Source organism: Penicillium daleae, assembly GCF_028827525.1.
Source record: "Penicillium daleae strain IBT 16125 chromosome Unknown utg000008l_segment0_segment0, whole genome shotgun sequence".
Lineage (NCBI taxonomy): Eukaryota > Fungi > Ascomycota > Eurotiomycetes > Eurotiales > Aspergillaceae > Penicillium > Penicillium daleae.
Window position 1 is genome coordinate 5623742 of NW_026623156.1, and position 18463 is coordinate 5642204.

Genomic DNA, 18463 nt, shown 5'->3' on the forward strand with positions numbered 1-18463 from the left:
TCACCTCTTCACCAGCGAGAACGGCTCCACTTTAGCCCCCAACAGAGGGCTAAACTCCTTCCCCTCACAAATCTCCATAGCCCTCCGATAAGCGGGTCTCTCGCCCACCCTCTTCAAATACCCCAAAATATTTGCCTGTTTCTCCTCATCGAACTCAATAGGACAAAAACCCCGCATTGTCGTCAACGTAAAAACAGTCATAATATCCGCAGCTGTAAGCGTCTCACCAGCAAGATACGCCTTCGTCTCCGCAAGCCGATTCTCCACCATGGACAATAAGTGATCCCACTTCTGCAGCGTGCGCGCGACGACCGGGGAGTTAGGATCCGAGGCTGGACCGCGGGCCATCATGACGCGGAAGAGGGCTGGTTGGAGGCTTCCGTTGGCGAAGTGGTACCATTCTAGGTAATTTGTGTACAGGGGCCCGTCTTTCAGGGTGGGTGCTAGATTTCCGTTGCCGTGGACGGTGATGATGTAGTCCATGATGGCGCCTGATTCGGCGAGGACGACGCGTGATTGTGTTATGGGTGATGGGTCGTCTTCCATTACCGGAGCTGTCCCGGCGGGATGGAGGTCTTTGATCGATTGGGGTGAGAAGATGGGGTCGCGCTTGTGGTGAACTAGGTTGTAGTTTATTCCTAGTTCCTCGGCGAGCCAGATGATGCGCTCGGATTGGGAGAGGCCCAGGTGGTGGAGGGTCAATGCCATGTTGGCGGTGGATTGGGTGCTTTGTTGTATGGATGTGTGAATGTGTAGTTGAGTGATTGACTTGGAGGTAAGAGAGTAATGTTGATCAGGGAATTGTCTCGGCTTAAATATCTTGTTAGAGCTCAGGATCACACCTGCGTTTCGAGGTTTATGTTTATGACGTCAAATCCCTTATGACCAATAATTCAAGTCTAGAACTCAGATCGACGATCTGATAACCGATCAGAGAACCCAAACAGTATTGTGAGTCAATCTCAGTGCAATGCCAGCCTTGCCAGGTTCACAAAAGGAAAAGGGGAGCGGTCTTAAGCATTTCGAGTCTTCGATAAGTCCGCACGGTCAGCACTAAGACAGGATAGGAAGGACACCTCGGTACGAGCAGGGTAAGGCCAATTCAAAATAAAGTCATGCCTCGAGACATACTTATTCGTAAATATCTATACAGCCTCGCACAAAGCGATCCACCTAATAGCCCCCACCCTAATCACCATCCAGCATAGGCAAGCCCCCAATATCATCAAACAGCCGAGCGATCCCTTCAAACGAATAATCCGGGAACCCAAATCCATAAGCCCACTCTGGAATTTCAAAGCCAGATTGACCAGCCCCTACTTCCGTTGAGTCTGGCAACTCCTCGGCCCCATCACTTACTCCGGACACAGGCTGCTGCGCACCGGAAGCTCTGAAGTCCCGTAGATATTGGCGGATGATCTCCACTGATTTCCGGGCCACGACGGATTCATCCATGGACTCGAGGATTTCCACGCCCATTTCGACGGAGCGGAGGAGGGGCATTGTGTCGGCGCACATTCCAAGTTTGGACATGGGGAGGAGGAGGGTGGATGTGGCGAACATCACGTAGGTTGTGTTGTACCACCTAGCTATTCGTTAGGATTGCGGCATTTGGTGTCAAAGTATGGCTATGAGTACGTACCAGCATCGGAAGAATGTGTGCACTCGGTAGATGTCGTGGATCACTTCGATCGTCTTCATGGCTGCATCCAGACACTTGGCGATCGTCTCTTCTAGTTCATTGGGCGGATGCCGGAGTTTTCGGGTGAAATGGCTCAAGAACGGCCGGAACAAGAGCATCTTCACGTTATAATATCCTAAAATGAAAAGAGCAAAGTTAGGAGTTGTACTCTGCTGAGAGTTGTGTATACAAACTCACGAATTCCCAGCACAAGACGTTGCCTTCTAGCCCACTTTGGATCACGAAGTGCGCTACGCGAAAGCCTGTAAGCGCCGATGTCTGGCTTAATTCGCTCTGGTAGCCTCGCAAGCCAGCGGTCCATCTCCATCTCAATTTGAAGAGCCAGCTGAAGTTTCTCTTGAAGTGTAATGCGTGAATGATAGATCTGAACAGACACTCGCCGTATAATCTGGGCAAAGTCAATCATCCAGGGGATGATGGCATATTCGGAGTCATCGCGATCTGGAATGGCTCGGTTGTGGTATTCGTCCATTCCCAGGGTATCTGGCCGGCCCACGGAAAAGCTCATTTCTCTATTGACCAGTTAGTCAATTGTTTTCAGGGTCATTTGGTAAAGTTCAAAGCTCATACATTTCCAGCGAGAACATGCCCCTAGAAAACCACATAGGTTAAACATTGAAATACTACAAGTCATCAAGGTTCCACCAACTTACCACCAAGTCTTCGAGATCCAGCTCGAACGAGGGTCCTTGGGGCACTCCACCTCTCGATTAAAGCCAGCAGAGAGACATGTGCGTACGGCCAGACCCAGATACATGTAGGCCACTAACCAACATTAGCACTCCAATTCTACCAAGTAGTTGAGTAGACTCACAATTCGGATTCAGCTCGTTCTGGCAGATTTTGGCCTAGGAATTGTCAGCACAGTCCACCCTATAACCTAAATCGTATTGCATACCATCATATAAAGGCATTGCACCGTTTCAAGATCATTTGAAAATCGTAAATAGTTCAGATACGCCTGAGCCTCACCAAACAATTTTCGACTCCACTCAAAGCGTCCCAGGCCGGCAAGCTTATCTTCATCCCAGACACGTACCAGAGCGCCAAAGGATAGTACACTCAAATACAGAGCGACGAAGCTCGGCTCCGGTGTATGTGACCGATTGAACCAGAGGTCATTTGCACGTAATAAAAAGTCCTCTTTGTCGATGAACGGATGGATGAAATGGATATTCTCGAAATATCCGTTCATAAACACATGTGCCTGATCAAAGTAATAGTTCTGCTGCTCAATGGCGGCAGTCGGTCCGGTGGAACAAGATGGCGAGAAACTGGGGTTATGCAGGGTGGAGATCAGGGAGCAATCTGCTGGTCGAGGATACGGCTCCTCGTTGCTTTTTGGATCTCGTGCCTTTTTCAAATGGCCGATTATCGCTGCTGATGAGGTACTACCGTAGAACTCGATGCCGTTGGTGTGGTGGTTCAATTCCTTGATTTCGTCGTCTGCGCTTTCGGCAGACTCTTCATTTGTCGTCTCACCGGGTGGTTTGACTGTCTCCTGAGGTGTAGACCCTGTTCGGGGCATTGAGCATGGAGTAGTCTCTATTCCCGTCGGTGCTGGGGGCTGCGTTGGGAGCTTTGTTGATTGCGGGGATGCCGTGATCCGAGCTTCGGCATTTCGCAACCTCGAAGCCAGCTCCTCGACCTTTTTCTCGAGGTCGGCAACATAGCTGCAGGTGATGTCAGTTATGGCGCGGCATATATTTTATGATATACAAGAACAGATCTTGGATATCAGGGGAAGTGTTCAATGCAATAGATGATATCTTCTTACCTTGCAGACCGGTTGCTTTCGCGTTCTCGATAATTCCCCTGATACACACAATCCAACTGACTCTCTATGGATTCGTTAGCTGATGCAGTCCTTAGACAACCTGAAAACTCGCTCAAAGATAAACCCCACTTTTACAATGCGAGCACGGATACTGCTCGTCACACTTATACTTCTTCGTCCTACAGCGATCGCAGGCCTGCGCGGCGCGTGGCCGCTTCGTCCGCTTGGGCGGCGGTTCGCCCGTCGTGAAGGGCGGCGTACTCTGATGCGTTTGCATTATCCAGACATAATTCGCAACTCGCGAGATTTTTCGAGTCCGGGGTACCTGGGGGCACTGGGGTCGCGCGTATACTCCGTGGAGAGGGGCGCTAGTCGATGCAGATGATGATAACGACGCAGTGTCCGGAAAATCCGGATTGTCGGGTGCTGCCCCCCCGGTCCACGTGACACTCTGCGGGGGGATAGCGTCCGTGGGAATCCGGGGGCCAATCAACGAGAGCATTAACAGGAACTAGGCTAATGCTAACTACAGTAGGTAGCGGTACATTATGAATGTTGTGTTGAGGGGGAGATAGTTCGGCAGATTGAAGCGAAAAGTGGCTGTTGTTAGTGGCCTATTTGCCGATGTGCCGATGGCATACACTGGAGATCCACATTGGCGAGTGTGTCATTTGGACTGAAATTGAGATTTCGTATGCAGCTATTTACATTCAGATCTATCCATTTGGCTCATACACATAATCATCATCTTAAAAAGTAATCTTAAGAGCATCCGCCACCAAGGGCAGCTTTGATGAATCCCACTCGGGGGCCTGGTCGGGCAGCACAACTTCCTCAATCTGCTTGCCAGCCTCGTGGATCAGAGACTCGATACCATCGCCATCGGCAAAGGAGTGGACCTTGACATATTTGCTCTCAAAGCCCAGCGAGAAAGCCTGACCGGCAGGAATCACCACGGTCTCGCCCTCACGAAAAATAGTCTCGCCCGCGCCTTGCAGGCTGACCTTGAGAGCACCCTCCATCACACAGAGACAGTGGTCCACAGAGGCAAAAGTCATATACTTGGAAAAGACGGTCTCCCCATAATCCTTGGAAGACTCGATACTAGAGATCGCACAAACACCAGTGCTCTGTTTCGTCGTAACAAATGGCCGAGACATGACACCACCCAGCATCCAGCGAGGACCAGTGTTGGCGCGCAGGAAGTAGCCCTGGTTACCCTCAGGCAGCTTCTCATCCTCCTTGGTCCAGTCGCTGACCTCGGGCGGGACGTAGTGGGGCTGGAAGACGACATCGAATTTGCCCTTGGCGGCCATGACTTTGGGAATCAAGAGGGACTTGAGATCGCGGTTGTCTGTCTCGGGCACCAGGATACCCTCGTAGGGCTCGGAGACGTAACGGAAGAAGTCCACCCAGTCACCAGGGGTGATCAGACCCTGAAGTTCAGTGTGTGGGCCGATCATTTCGGGATTGTGAATGACAGTCTAGAGGTGGGAAAGTCAGCCTGGCGTCCTTGTGAAGGATAGAGCTTGATAGAAGATGGGTACATACTGGAGGGATATAGGCAAAGTCGCCGGGGCCAAGGATGCGGCACTGAGGACCGTTCCACAACTTTAGATAGCCCTTTGTGACCAAGAAGACATCGTGGGCCTTCTCATGGTAGTGGAAACCAGGCGCATCGGAAATTGTTGCACCACTCTGGAAGACCGCCATGAGACCATTGGTCTGCTTGGAGGAAGTCAGAATGCGGAACACGCCCTTGCTACCGGGAATGGTGATGCGCTCGCCCTCGAGTTGAGGGATAGCGTAGGGCACCCGCTCAGCGGGGGGTTGATTTGAAAAGGTCAGCGACATTGTGTGTGTGTGTTGAGGATGATTATGAAAGGAAGTGTTCAAGAGGAAAAAAAGGGAAAAAAGGCCTGTAAGGTTCTCGAGTGGCAGGGACTTTAAGTTTTAAAACGTGCCGAAAGTTGTAGCTTGTCGGCATGCGGGGGACCTGATGCCGAGAGCGGAGAAGCCGTGCCCGGAAGATCCGAGTTGTCTCTGGGGAGGAAGTTTTATTTTGGGGAAAGCAATTGTGATTTGTGATTTGTGATTTGTTCTTTCCATAGCCGTAGTGATTAGCATTGTCTGAGTCAGTCATCCTTTCGCACCGAGTCGGTGCGAGAAGAGGCCGAAGTGCGCGGTCTATCTCCGTCTGGCACGATGTCCACCGTTTTCTCAGCAGTGATCTAGCTTCCGAGTCGATAGTTAATTAGTGAGTTAGTTAACGTACGGTAAAGCCGCTGACTCATCGGATCAAAGTCTTTCAATTGTGTGCCAAAAGAGATAGTTCAAGAAAACAGCCCCTAGGGATCCGGTACCTGAGTCAGATAAGACATTTTGATGGCGGGGTAGCTCGGATAGTCCGCAGAACAAGAGCCTGGTCCTTGTTGGTTACACAGATCACAGACATCCTGGGCCTAAGGGTATGAGAATCACCTGATTTAGAACCCCAAAATTAATTGAGAAATGAGTTCACGCGTAGACTACTGCTTCTTCATGAAATTCGATCTTTTCATCTTCTTCGACCCCCGCGGAACCCAGTCTCTGAGCCTCCCACAATCATAACCCCCAACCAACGGACGGCCTGACCACCCTCTGCCTTCCTTAATCTGTACGCAGTAAAAGACGACCTTCACTCGTAAATGTCTATCCGAAGCATCCGGATTGGTCCAAAGATCCTAAATCTGCTTTGTCACCTAGTTAACTAAGTTAGTTAACCCAGTGACTAATCGCCCGATTTCCATGTCTCCCAACGGTCGTGTGGAGTCCCTCTTCTTCAACGATCGGATAAGAAATCACCCACAAATCCCCACGTTCGTGGGGACGCCGCCTCAGCCCGAAATCTGTGGGGTTTGTGGTCCGGCAGCGGACTATAATACTCTCTGGTCGTGCACTGCTGCCCCTCTCCCCAGTCTAGTTCCTTTCGTTTCTTCGTTCTCCTTGCTCTTCAAAATTCGACATTGACAATTCTATGCGCAAGATGGTGACTACAACTGATGCACAGCTGGAAAAGCCTACGGGCGAGTACCGCCAGTATCTGCCCGATTTGAATATCCCACGTTTCCAGGTGATGTGTACGCAGGATGCGCACGAGTATGCCCACGCTTTTAAGACGGGGAAGCAGCCCCCCTGGCTGCATGCGCTGTACATGCATTGGTTGGATTTGTTGCAGGAGCCCTTCAAGGGAGTCACCACCGACGGTAAGGAACTCAATTGCAAGCGCAGAGCGAGCGAAGCTACCAGGTAGCTTGTTCGGTAGCTTAGCAGCAACTGTGGAAGACGATAACTAGACAAGTGATGCTAACTATTTTCCCTCCAGGCAATGTCCGTCCCGATCTGTTCACCCTCCAAGATGAGGATGTCCCAATCCAACAGATCGTCGACGCTACACAATCCTTCCTCTCTCTCCTCGACGACAAGCAAAAGGAAGCTGTCTGCTACCACATCGACTCCCCCCAATGGCGTACATGGTCGAACCCAGAGTTCATCCTCTCCCACAAGGGCGTCCGCCTCGACGAGGTGACCCCAGCCATCCGCGACGCAGTCATGAACATCCTCAGAACCACCCTCTCCCCCGAAGGCTACGACAAAGCCGTCAGCGCGATGCGCATCAACCACTTCCTCGGCGATCTCGTAAAATCCCCACGCGTCATGAACGAATTCTCCTACAACTTCGCCCTCTTCGGCCGTCCCTCCACCACTCGGCCCTGGGGTTGGTCCTTCTACGGCCACCACCTCTGCATAAACATCTTCCTGTACAAGGGCCAGATCATCGCCTCGCCGTGGTTCACGGGCGCAGAGCCGAACGAGATCGACGCCGGTCCTTACGCCGGTACCCGCATTATGCAAGTCGAGGAGAAACTAGGTCTGCAATTGATGCAATCCCTCTCTGCCGAGTTACAATCCCGCGCCCGCGTCTTCACCCAGATGAAAGACCCCGCCATGCCACCCGGTCGCTGGAACAAGGATGACCAGCGCCACGTGTGCGGCGCATACCGCGATAACCGCGAAGTGCCGTACGAGGGCATCCTAGCCTCGACATTCAGCGCCGAGCAAAAGGAGCTCATGTACGGGATACTGGAGCAGTATCTGCTGTACCTGCCGGCGAAGGCGCGGGCGCTGAAGATCGAGCAGGTGCGCCGGTTCGAGGCCGAGACGTACTTCTGCTGGATTGGTGGGTATGGCGACGAGGATGCGTTTTACTATCGGATTCAGAGTCCTGTGATTCTGGTCGAGTTTGATCATCATTCGGGTGTGTTTTTGAATAATGAGGAGCCGAAGAAGTTCCATATTCATACTTTGTTGCGGACTCCGAATGCGGGTGATTATGGCCATGCGTTGCGGGCTCAGATTCCGGCTGTGGAGGGGTTGAATGGGAAGGAAATTGTTTGGTAGGTGGTTTTGAGTCTGATAAGAAAGATTTTTTCCCCGTCATGTATATTTTGTATGGAATGAATCGCTATGAAGCATTTTTATGTGGTGCGCCGGCTGGTATAGCTCCCTGTTTTCATTTTTGATTGTGCTTGCTCGTCTTTAGACTGCGTTGATGATGTCTTCGGTCTGATTTTTGTCTTTTTCAAGGTCCCGTACCACAAAGATTTGATTGATACTAAGATTTTTCTCCTGCCGACTTATGTTCAGAACTCCTGTATTAGGAATTGTCAACCAGAAAGATATCAAGGGCATAATCATCCATATTAGTCGTAAACTACCACCAAGACACGAAAGATAAAAAAGATATTTACCTCCCAACGCCAGGAAGGAAGAACATATTATCGCAGAGACAAAATGAAAAGAGAAGAAGACACCGCCAAAAGCACGCCATGAAATCGAAAAGAAATATTAGTATCGTGTCGAGTTGAACAATCCAGTCTGTTGGCCAGTCGATTCGTTTCCGCAGGAATAGTTCGTTTCTCGTACGACTCGAGATTACGCATAAGATGATGAGACAGCCACCATATATCAACCACGCAGGGACACTTCCTCTTCAAGAGGTCGCTCTCAGCGTATCATGATCCGGGATAAGCTCATAGCCTCCCTCGGACGGCAAGATCTGGGCAGCGATGACGATCGCGCCCGCGCAGATCAGACTAATGCACCAGCTGACAGTGCAAAAGATCCAAGACTGGTCCAGACGCCAGCCAACGAAGAATCGGTCTTCATTGTCGAACAGATACGCCTGCCAAGAAAAAGAAACGACCCACACTTTAGTATACGAATAACAGGACCCTCCTTTGAGCCGTTCTCCTTCAGCGTTAGAGGGGAACTTACCACAATCGACGTGCCCGCAGCCTGCACGATAGCAGACAAGATAATCAGCAAACTGAGGACCCGCCACCCATTCTCGCGTAACCGCTTCCCACCGCCAAGGATAATCAGGTATGTGACAATGCTCATGCCTTCCAACACCACGGTAAAGGACATCAAGAACCCGACAGATCGCCACATCGAGCAGAAATACCGGTCGTCGCCATGGCAGTCGTCGCTCTGCGGGAAACTCTCGCAGGTATCGGTGAGTGAGGAGCAGCGTTGGTGTAGACCGTAGGAGTAGTGGTGGGCGGGCTAACACAGAGGCGAGAAATCGCGGTGGTTAGTTGAGGTGTGGTGGCGGTCGCATACGGATCCGGATCATGGGAAGGCATCGTACCTTTTCGCTATGATAGCTGACCCATTTTGGGATGACGATGGAGCAGAGGGTTAACGCAAATGCTGTAGTAGATATACTTGTTAGCTTGAACTCGGAAACTCTCGAACCCGTTATCGATGTGTGCAGTGGTGTGGATAGGGAGACGTGTGGATCCTCGGTGGCGCGGGGAGAGCTTCGACTCTAAAACTCACAAGCTAGGAACAGCACCAGTGTGCCTGAGTAGACGATTGTCTTGGTCAGAAACCCCGTATAGTTCCAGTCAGTGCCCCTCGGCACCAGGCGGAAATCCATGGCGGGCAGAGGAGGGGGGACGAGGAACGAGGAGGAGAAGGGGGGAGGGGAGAGAATGTAGCGATGGCTGATGGCGTAGGCGTTCAGGACGAGATTTGGCCCGTGCGACTGGGCGGTCCGATGAGGCTGGAAGACACCTGCAGTTGTAGGCAGCAACTGTGGATAAGATGAGGATATCAAACTAAATTAAAGAGAGTGATAGAAGTCATCGAGGTCGAAGACCTGAATAATAAGGAAGACAGGAAGGTAGAACGAGGATTCTCGAGGCGCAGGTCTGGTGATGCACTTGGTTCTTCTCCTAGTTACCTGCCGCCTGCTGGACGGTTACAATGGCCAGGAATCCAGAATCCCAGAATCCCTCCTCTTCCTTCTTTCTCTACCGCTCCACCCTTGTCCCGCCTGGTTTTCCCAGTTTGAACGACTGTGTACTGTATGTACATTGTATTCCTTGCAAAATTGGAATCCCACAGTACTCTCATGGGCAGCTGCTCTTATCCCGCAAATCAAGGCAGAGACTGTCCAAGCACCTGCAGGAGGCGATCAGTCCTCACGAAGAGTAGTGGCGGTAAAAGCGGTCTACACGAGAATATCAAATTGGATGATCGTAACCACTACTCCCCTTTGATAGGCTGGGATCTACACTCGTTCAAGTCTGCATTCTTCAGGAATGGACAATTTCTGAGGATTCAAGTACTCCTCCGACTAAATCATCAGAAGGACCAGTCGCCCATGGTTCCATCTTCAAAGGGCGGCCTCTCAGTCGCGGAAGTTACACAATACAAGGCCAGGCCATAAACACATAAAATTGCAAGATCACACTCCTAGCAGATCTAGCAGATCCGCCAGAGAGCCATCGTAGAGAAGAGCCGTCATCATTAAAAACTAGGCAAGAAGTTACGAACCAGCAAGATACATGAGGCATAATATACAGGCAGGACACGCATGCCCAGCAAACATAATAAAAAAAGGGGGGGAAGAAAAGGAAATAGGAAACGAGCAAAAATGATCAAGCCATGGCACGAAAAGGCTGGCCCGAGTGATGTACACATGTACAGGCAGGCTCTCATGCTCGAGGTAGCATCGGATAAATGGCCACCAAAAGATCAAACGCCAACCAGATTCATGCCAGAACGAATGTTGCGCCGAGTATTGTCATCACCATTGCCATTGCTATTTGCCGTTTTGTCATAGCCATGCCACTTTACTCCGTGCGCTTCTGTCCCAGCATCGCACGGAAATCATCATTGCTCTTTTTGGACAGGGCACTCTCACCGGCCTTGCCGTCAGCAGTGGTGTCCATCTTGTCCTTTTCAGAAGCCGCACCGGAAGAGGCAGTGGAGTTTTGAGATGCGGCAGGGGCTCGCTTCAAACCAAGGCCTCCTCGGCGGCCACCTCGGCCACCAGGCTGCTGAGGGCGTTTGATGGGACCCACAGGTTGGAGCGAGGATTTCGGCTTCTCCTGCTTGACCGAGGTGATGCGATCCGTCTTCTTCTCCGCCTGCAGCTTCTTCATCTCATCCACGCTCCCGATGTGGAGTGGGCGTCCGGGGACAATCTCCTTGCCCTCGAGTGCCAAGGAAGCCTTGCCAGCATCATGAACGTCAACGTACTCAACAATGGCACCCTGGTGGTCCGGTCGCAGGACAATCTTGACCAGTCGCCCAAACGGTTCGACCAGGGCGCGGACACGAGCATCGTTGACGGTATCGGGCACGTTCATCAGGGCAAGGGTGCGTTCAGACCGGCCACCGATGGTTTCGACCACACTGAGGTGGTTACCATTGGCCTCGGCAGGCGGTGATGCCGACGAGGCAACCTGCGAGATGATGGTACTGGTCATACGTTTGGCGCCGGAATTCCCGCTCAAGCTCACGGCTAATTGACGTCTTCCGAGGGTTTGCTTGTCCATAGCGAGGGCGGCCTCTGCTTCTTCCTGTAGAATCGTTAGAACGAACAATTCTGAGATACAAAACAAAAGCAAAAGATTCACGTACCTTGGAAGAATAAGCCACAAAAAAGTACCCTCGATGGGAGCCGTCAGCGTTGAGTGGGAGGTGAAGGTTTTCGATTGTGCCGAACTTGGAGAATGCATCTCGGGCATCGCTCTCCTTGAGCTTCCAGTCAAAGCTTTTGCAGAAAACCTCACGACCTTCCTGCATTGCTCCGCTACGCTTCTCCTTCTGAGAGGGGTCGGAAATCTTCACAATGAGCTTGTAGCCTTTCTCTACCTCGGTTCCATTCAGCTCCGTGGCTTGGTGTGCTGCAGTAGCAGTAGCAAACTGCACGTAGCAGAACCGACGGCTGGTTTGGAACTTGAGCGAAGGGAAGCGAATATCAACAATGTGGCCATACTTGGTGAGAAGATTGCGAATGTACTCCTCGTCTGCGGTCGGAGGGAAATTCGTGACCCACAGGGTGGACTCGGTCTCCAGCGTCACTTCAATGGTGTTCTCGTTGAAGACCTTCTGATCACGGGTCAGGGCTGCCAGGGCTTCATCCTTGGTCTCGAACTCAATGATTGCAACTTCAGAGTTTCCATCCTGCCCAGGAATCAACTTGACACCGTTAATCGTACCGATGTGGCGGAAGAACTGCCGGACACTATGCTCGGTGGTCTCGCGAGGCAGGTTCTTGACCACGACAGTTGCATGTTCGCGGTCGCGGGCGGGAGGTTGGGTCTCGGCAGCTCCTTGTTCTAGGGCCACCTCTTCAGCACGCACTTTTTTGCTAATGGGTTGACCATTCGCATCTTTTTCGTCTTCGCGCTTTCGCTTCTCCGAGGTAGAAGCTGCTTCGGCAGCGGCTTCCCACTGCTGTTGCTGCTGCTCCTGTTGCTGCTGTTGTGCGGCCGCAGCTTCGCGCGCCTCGCGCTCTCTCCGAGCTGTAACAGCTCGCATGGCTTTACGGCTCTCGATCACGGCAAGCTGCAATTCATCCGCATCCTCATAATCCTCACAGTGAGCGATATAGGTCTGCACGAGCTTCTCGGGCCAGTCAAGGTCTTGCCGTTTGATGCCCTGTTTGAGGACAGCCGTTGCAAAGCTGGGATTGGGAGTGCGCCGGGCGGCGTCGACGGTGGCCTCACCCTGCACGAACTTGCTCCAGCAAACAAGTTCCCAGTTGTAGTAGGTGAGCCAGAACTCGTAGCTATCACCACGACGAGGAACGAGGCCCTTGAAAGTCTCCCGTGCACTATCCCAACTGCCACTTTCACTCAGGTAGCGGATGTAGATACGCTCCAGGCGGAAATGAGGATCTCCCTGGTATGACCGACCATACTTTTTCTCGCCCAACTCTTGCACGCTCTCAATTGCCGACCGAATGCCAACCTCTGCAACATCCAAGTCCTCGTCGGTTGCGTCAGAAAGGAAGGCACGTCGACGGAGATAGCTGCACCAGGTTATGTGGACTTTCAGCACCTCTTCCATGCCTCCAGCATCCAGCAGGCCAGTACTAGTAGCTCTGTGCTTGATACCAGAGATCTTGGAGAAAGACTGGCCTTCTCGCTCAGAACTCAGCAGGTACTGGGACCAGAGGTTACCAGACCAAGGGCAGTGGCGAGTTGCACGATCGAGAGTTGCAATTGTTGTCGTAGAAGCATGACCATGGATAGATTCGCCGATAAGGAACATGACATAGTCCTCCCACAAAGAGACGTCCGTAGGGAAGCGCAGCACAGCGCGTTGGTAAACGGCATTAACGAGCTCGAAATGAAATTCCCGTCGCCGGCGGTTACGACTGAGTTCCCAGTCAATGTACTCCCTGTACAAGTTCCACTCAGCAGACTTGTCACCAGAGTCCTGAGCCTTGCTCAGTCGGTGCTCGAACTCTTCTCGCGCGGCGTAGAAGTTCTTTGCAGCCGACGCCTGGGCTACCGTCTCTGACATGGTATCCTCGTAGTTGGATTCAAAGTAAGTGGAGACAAACCCTGAGAATTTTTGGAACGTCTGGTCCCAAGTAGCATGGGGAGTCTGTAGCCGCACCTCATACAGGCCACGGAGGTGGTTGATCTTTTCTTGAGACGGGCTTCGGGTTAGGTCTTGAGTCAAGAGCTCCAGGAATCGATCCCAAACGAGGTGGCTGTTGTTGATACGCCACTGCGTCGCTTCCGCTGCTCGCTGCCACACGTCCAGGACCGTCTGCCAAGTGAACACTTCGCGTCCAATCATCCGGTCTTCTTCAGTCCATTGGCCAGCTCCATGTTCGCCAGCTGTCGCGTTGTACAGATAGAGCACCCATTCGCCATAGATGTGCCAGAGCTTAGTGCAGCCGAATTCTTCCTCGACTGATCGCTGGCACAGCTCCATTACAGAGGTACGTTCCATCACCGTATGCGCAAGCATGCTCTCATCTTGAATCCACTCAGCCCAAAGGTCCTCTCCCATGGCAAAAAGCTTGTCCATCTCCTCGCGCGCGGTTCTCAAATCTTTGAGCAGATCATACCGACGGGGGTCACCGTGAATATCAGGGTTATTCGGTGGATAGACGTGGTTCACAAAGCCCGCATGCAGCAACCCGATAAATTGGACATGCGCCTCGTAGGTGTGGGGATTCTCTTGGATTTTATTGAACAGCTCGGTCGCCAACAGCTGTGCCTCGGGGTCCAGCGATGTTTGGACGTAGTTCCTCTGCGCGGATTCCCGTGGACCTTCCGCCATGGCCAAGTCAAACGATGTGCGGGGAGTCGGGGTGTTGTGGTTGATTTGGTTCACGTGAGGGTGGATGGTGGATGGCGACAGCTGGCTTTGGTGGAACTCGGCGTTCCTCATTATGTTAGGAGCGTTCTGGCGCGCCGTACGTTGAGGATGCTGCCCATGCTGCTGCTGCTGCTGTTGTTGTTGTTGTTGTTGTTGCTGCTGCTGGGGTGGTGGTTGATGATGCTGCATTGAGGCCAAGTCTGCCAATGTATCCATTCCCGTGGAGGGCTGTCTCGATGGCGGCCGGTCGGTCACAGGGGATGTTCCATTCCTGGTGGCGCTTACATTGGGACCAGCGGAGGGGCTAGTAACGGGGGGCGAGGATTCAGGCTGACCCGTAGGAGCGTAGACTTGCTGCGTAAGAGGCGATGATGTTCTGTTTCTGCGACCAGCACCTGAACGCGCCCGCTGAACTGCCTTGTGGGGGGATGGTCCTGCAGTCGGGGTCGGTGCGTTGTTCGACGTAGGATCGGGCACGGGCGTCGAGTTCCCAGGCTTCGGATTCGAATCCGGGGAAAGCAATGAACTGATGTCCATGATGGTCGAGTTCGAGGAGGGGGGAAACCTGCGACACGTCCAAGTGAAAGGAAAGGAAGAGTGATCGACACTCAAAGAATATTGTCCAGGACCAGAGGTCACGGATAGTGCTAAGGGTAGCAGAGATCCAGATCAGACAGCCAAGAGGTGTCTCAACAACATGTCTATTCCGGCACCGACAAACGCAACTTGATGTTCCAATCCCGGCTCGTGGGGCAAGTGGCCGGGATCACGAGTGATCCTCGTCTTTGTTGGCGCAATGCGGGTTGCGCAAGGAATGGTATACTTGATCGCTTGAAGCTTCCGCAAAGATCGAGGGATAGAGATCCGAAAAGTTGGCGACAAAGGATGAACGGAGGAAGGAGCGGGAGAAGTGGTTGTTAGGGCGTGAGTCGATCACCAGATGGGAGAAGAGTCCGAGGAGGGTGCGAGGAGCACAGCCGGAGAGGAAGAGAAGGAGAAAAGGTAGGAGACCACAGGCGAAAGGCCTGGGAATGTTGGAGTGGGGGGAGAGATGAAGGAAGGGAAAGGTGACGATGAGGGAGTAATAGAAAGAAGGAGAGTAACTGAAGGCCCTGAAAGAGGGAAGATTGAGGGCTAGTGGATCTTCACTGTGGAGATGGACGGTGTGAGGGAAATGCCCAGCAGCAGGTTGGGAAAGATCAAGTGGATGATTAGGGATGGGGCGAGACAGCAAGTCCAGCTTCCCATCAGAAGTATTGGCTGCTTTATTGGTTCCTTGTCTTAAACTACGATCTCCTCTAGCATCGTGGAGGCGCATCCTTTCTGATCGATCACTTGTCGCGACTGGATTGCTGTTTGTGGCCTGAGGCATCTGCTACGGGTAGCGAGTTGGGCCAACCGCGCAACTGCCAAGTTTGACCTTTTTCCGCACTGGCTTCCCCGACATTAAGAGAGCAACATCACATCCCCATGGCCACAATGGGTGCTGTGACTCCCTATGGACAGCTGGTCCGGACTGGTCAGTATCCAATTATGTCTCAAACTTCACACGATCCAGCCGACACTCTACTAACTGTGCAATTAGCGGCCCGGGCCCAAGTCTCGTGCATTCCCCGACGGACCTTCACCTCGACAGTCACCTGCCGGGCAGAGAACGACAATGCCAATTCCAACAAGAAAAAGTCGGGATTCCTCTCGTCCATGAAGGATTGGGTTCTCGGTGAATCCAAACCCAAGGCTGCCTTCACCCCAGTCGCCCCGAAGCGCGAAGAAGGTGGACTCGGTGCCAGCTCCATTTTCGCCGAGGACGTGGGCCGAGCATCCGGTCCCAAGCCCAGCAAGCAGAAGAAGCAACTTCAAGATCAACAAGACGCGGCGGGTGAGGATGCTGTGCCTCTGGAGAAGCGCAACAAGGACCGCCTGCAGCTCGCCTTGAACCCGAACCCAAAGGCCCAGTTGCGGTGGGAGAAGAGGACGGTGATCCGCGAGATCCGCAAGCGCGGCCGCATTTCAAAGGAGGTTCAGATCAAGCGTTCCGAGCGCGAGTCCATGTCCAAGTCACACTGGTTCAAGACCTCCCTCAAGAAGTTGGGCCCCCTGGCCCGGCAGATTGCAGGCAAGCCCATCGACGAGGCCATCTTGCAGATGCGCTTCAGCAAGAAGAAGGCTGCCAAGGATGTGCTGGGACATTTGGAACACGCAAAGAACGTCGCCATGGTCCGTGCCGGCATGGGCCTGGGTGCTCCTGCCGGTACCTCCGCGGAACCCGTCACCGTCACGTTAAAGTCTGGCGAGCGCAAGAAGATCACCGAGCCGACATCGATCTATATTCAGCAGGCGTGGGTGAACCGTGGCCCCTATGGCTTCGGTATGGACCACCGTGCCCGTGGTCAGATCAACCGGCTCCGGCCCCCGGCGACTGGTCTCTCGGTCGTATTGAAGGAGGAGAAGACTCGCATCCGGGAATGGCAGCAGCGTGAGGCTGACGCTTTGCGCAAGCGCAAGGCTCAGCTTTGGACCCAGCTGCCTGACCGCAAGGTCTCTGCACAGAACCAGTACTACAGCTGGTAATTGTGCAAGTTTTTTCCCCTGAGTTGATTTTCCCATTTTGGCGTTGCGTTGTATTATTTCCCTTCTGGTCATCCACACTGTTATTGGTGGATAAAACCCCAGTCTCTTTTGTTTCTGTGCTGCCATCGGCCGGGTTTGGGTGAGGAGAATTTTGCATTGTAGTAGAAAGTAGGGCGAATCAGCCCATGTACAATATTCACAATATTCAATCACACATCTCAAGGATATCCTCATCATCCACAATCCCACTTCTAACTAGAATCACGCACGGTTCTGTGCCTTCACAACCACCGGAATAACCGCCCCAGTCGCGAGCGGAAACTTACGGTGACCAACAACCTCCAAGATACTCGTAATAGCCCCCGAATGCGCAGTCAAAGAAAGAAAGACATTCTCATCAGCAGCGAAGACATCATTCAACAAGGCTAGCAATCGCCGGTCCCGATGTTCATCCGTCTCGCGAACCTTTGGGTCCCAAAGCTCATCTTCCTCCGTAAAACGCGGCTCGAACCGGAACCGTGGGAAATCAGTCGCAATAGCCGATTTTGTTGAACGGCGGTCACAGGTGTGCTCGCCCATGGTTTCACGCAGCAACTACATGATATAAAGTCAACACAGATACTGCATCTGTAATCATTCCAAGTCTCGAGTCCCATCTTACCTCCTTCACAAGCGGTTGGAAAGGATTAGTCAAGGGCATATCCAACCCTTCAAACGTCACCTGTGCCGTCTGACAGCATCGATGTAAAGGGCTGACATAGTAGGACTGCGGCGTGGGGATGCCAAACTCCAATTGCCGAGCCCATGTGTCATGTGCAGTCTGAGCCTGGGCAATGCCTACCTTGGTGAGGTGGGCATCTAGCCAAGTACCATATTCATCTCCATCCAGGAGAGACCAGTACTCCTAGACCAAAGATATCAGCTCTGATTTTGCTGGAGATCTAGAAGTTTATGACATTGACAAACATACATCCCAAGCTTTAGTCCCGTATCTCCGCTCGGCAACATTGTGCACACCTTCGCCGTGTCGTCCGAGGAAAAGGACTTTATACTTGAACTGCGGACCGGCGGTCTCATTGAGATGTGTAATGTGTTGGGCAAAGCGCTGCCATTGGGTTCCATTTTGGGACATGACAGTCTCGCTATCATATTTTCGGGAGATCAATCCGAAATTGGTGGATGACTGGGGTGTCTCATTAGTGCTTTGTGTCTGGCGGGTATCAACGATATGATATCGGGAGGCGTAGGGGCTCACATAGTCGAAGCTGTTTGGGTCGGTGGTTGGCTCATCTTGGAGGAAATAGCCCGGCACTGTGCTGAACTTAAAGGAGGCTGGCTCCGTCAAGAGTTTCGTGAGTGTCATTCTGCAAATGCTGTTGTCTTCCAGCGAGGCACTTTGCTTTTTGCAGAACAGAGGGAGGATTATGTGGATGCTTCAGCGTCTGACTTCCAAGGTGGGGCAGTGGGGGGGGCCGCAGGACGAGAATTTGTACAGAAGCCTTGCACATGGATGGCTTTCCGCCAAGCTTCTACTGTATATACTATCTGTATTCTACGATTGACAGGGTAAATCCGAATGTGTATCATGATCATAACTTTTTTGTACTGTATTGGGTGGATCACCCGTTCCTCTAGTCGGTTGTCTGTATAGAACCGAGTCCAAATCGCTTTCCAAGTAGCAACTAGCCAGATGCCCAAGCATCGAAAACACACACAACTCCAATCAAAGACAT

At 52.4% G+C, this 18463-nt stretch overlaps 8 protein-coding genes across 8 annotated transcripts; 2 read left to right on the forward strand and 6 right to left on the reverse strand.

The window, feature by feature from the left end:
* On the reverse strand, positions 1–708 carry N7458_010509 (glutathione S-transferase family protein; the record flags this gene model as incomplete). The annotated part of the gene is made up of 1 exon (XM_056913891.1): positions 1–708. The coding sequence occupies one exon, from the start codon at positions 706–708 to the stop codon at positions 1–3; it is 708 nt and encodes a 235-aa protein (XP_056762740.1).
* A 480-nt stretch (positions 709–1188) lies between these two features.
* N7458_010510 (Zn(II)2Cys6 transcription factor) lies at positions 1189–3981 on the reverse strand (the record flags this gene model as incomplete). The annotated part of the gene is made up of 9 exons (XM_056913892.1): positions 1189–1585; positions 1643–1817; positions 1880–2214; positions 2273–2293; positions 2356–2467; positions 2517–2550; positions 2601–3375; positions 3480–3543; positions 3609–3981. 9 exons carry the CDS (start codon positions 3979–3981, stop codon positions 1189–1191), a joined length of 2286 nt encoding a protein of 761 aa, XP_056762741.1.
* Positions 3982–4228: 247 nt separating this feature from the next.
* Positions 4229–5333, reverse strand: N7458_010511 (cupin domain-containing protein; the record flags this gene model as incomplete). Its single annotated transcript, XM_056913893.1, has 2 exons — positions 4229–4963; positions 5031–5333. The coding sequence occupies 2 exons, from the start codon at positions 5331–5333 to the stop codon at positions 4229–4231; spliced, it is 1038 nt and encodes a 345-aa protein (XP_056762742.1).
* A 1171-nt stretch (positions 5334–6504) lies between these two features.
* Positions 6505–7919, forward strand: N7458_010512 (DUF3500 domain-containing protein; the record flags this gene model as incomplete). Its single annotated transcript, XM_056913894.1, has 2 exons — positions 6505–6724; positions 6844–7919. The coding sequence occupies 2 exons, from the start codon at positions 6505–6507 to the stop codon at positions 7917–7919; spliced, it is 1296 nt and encodes a 431-aa protein (XP_056762743.1).
* Positions 7920–8511: 592 nt separating this feature from the next.
* On the reverse strand, positions 8512–9462 carry N7458_010513 (uncharacterized protein; the record flags this gene model as incomplete). The annotated part of the gene is made up of 4 exons (XM_056913895.1): positions 8512–8703; positions 8796–9086; positions 9172–9233; positions 9363–9462. The coding sequence occupies 4 exons, from the start codon at positions 9460–9462 to the stop codon at positions 8512–8514; spliced, it is 645 nt and encodes a 214-aa protein (XP_056762744.1).
* Positions 9463–10663: 1201 nt separating this feature from the next.
* On the reverse strand, positions 10664–14696 carry N7458_010514 (U6 snRNP complex subunit PRP24; the record flags this gene model as incomplete). Its single annotated transcript, XM_056913896.1, has 2 exons — positions 10664–11395; positions 11457–14696. The coding sequence occupies 2 exons, from the start codon at positions 14694–14696 to the stop codon at positions 10664–10666; spliced, it is 3972 nt and encodes a 1323-aa protein (XP_056762745.1).
* A 942-nt stretch (positions 14697–15638) lies between these two features.
* N7458_010515 (mitochondrial 54S ribosomal protein uL22m) lies at positions 15639–16730 on the forward strand (the record flags this gene model as incomplete). Its single annotated transcript, XM_056913897.1, has 2 exons — positions 15639–15678; positions 15745–16730. 2 exons carry the CDS (start codon positions 15639–15641, stop codon positions 16728–16730), a joined length of 1026 nt encoding a protein of 341 aa, XP_056762746.1.
* Positions 16731–16991: 261 nt separating this feature from the next.
* On the reverse strand, positions 16992–18093 carry N7458_010516 (phosphoglycerate mutase family protein; the record flags this gene model as incomplete). Its single annotated transcript, XM_056913898.1, has 3 exons — positions 16992–17324; positions 17392–17634; positions 17701–18093. The coding sequence occupies 3 exons, from the start codon at positions 18091–18093 to the stop codon at positions 16992–16994; spliced, it is 969 nt and encodes a 322-aa protein (XP_056762747.1).
* Between the last annotated feature and the right edge of the window lie 370 nt (positions 18094–18463).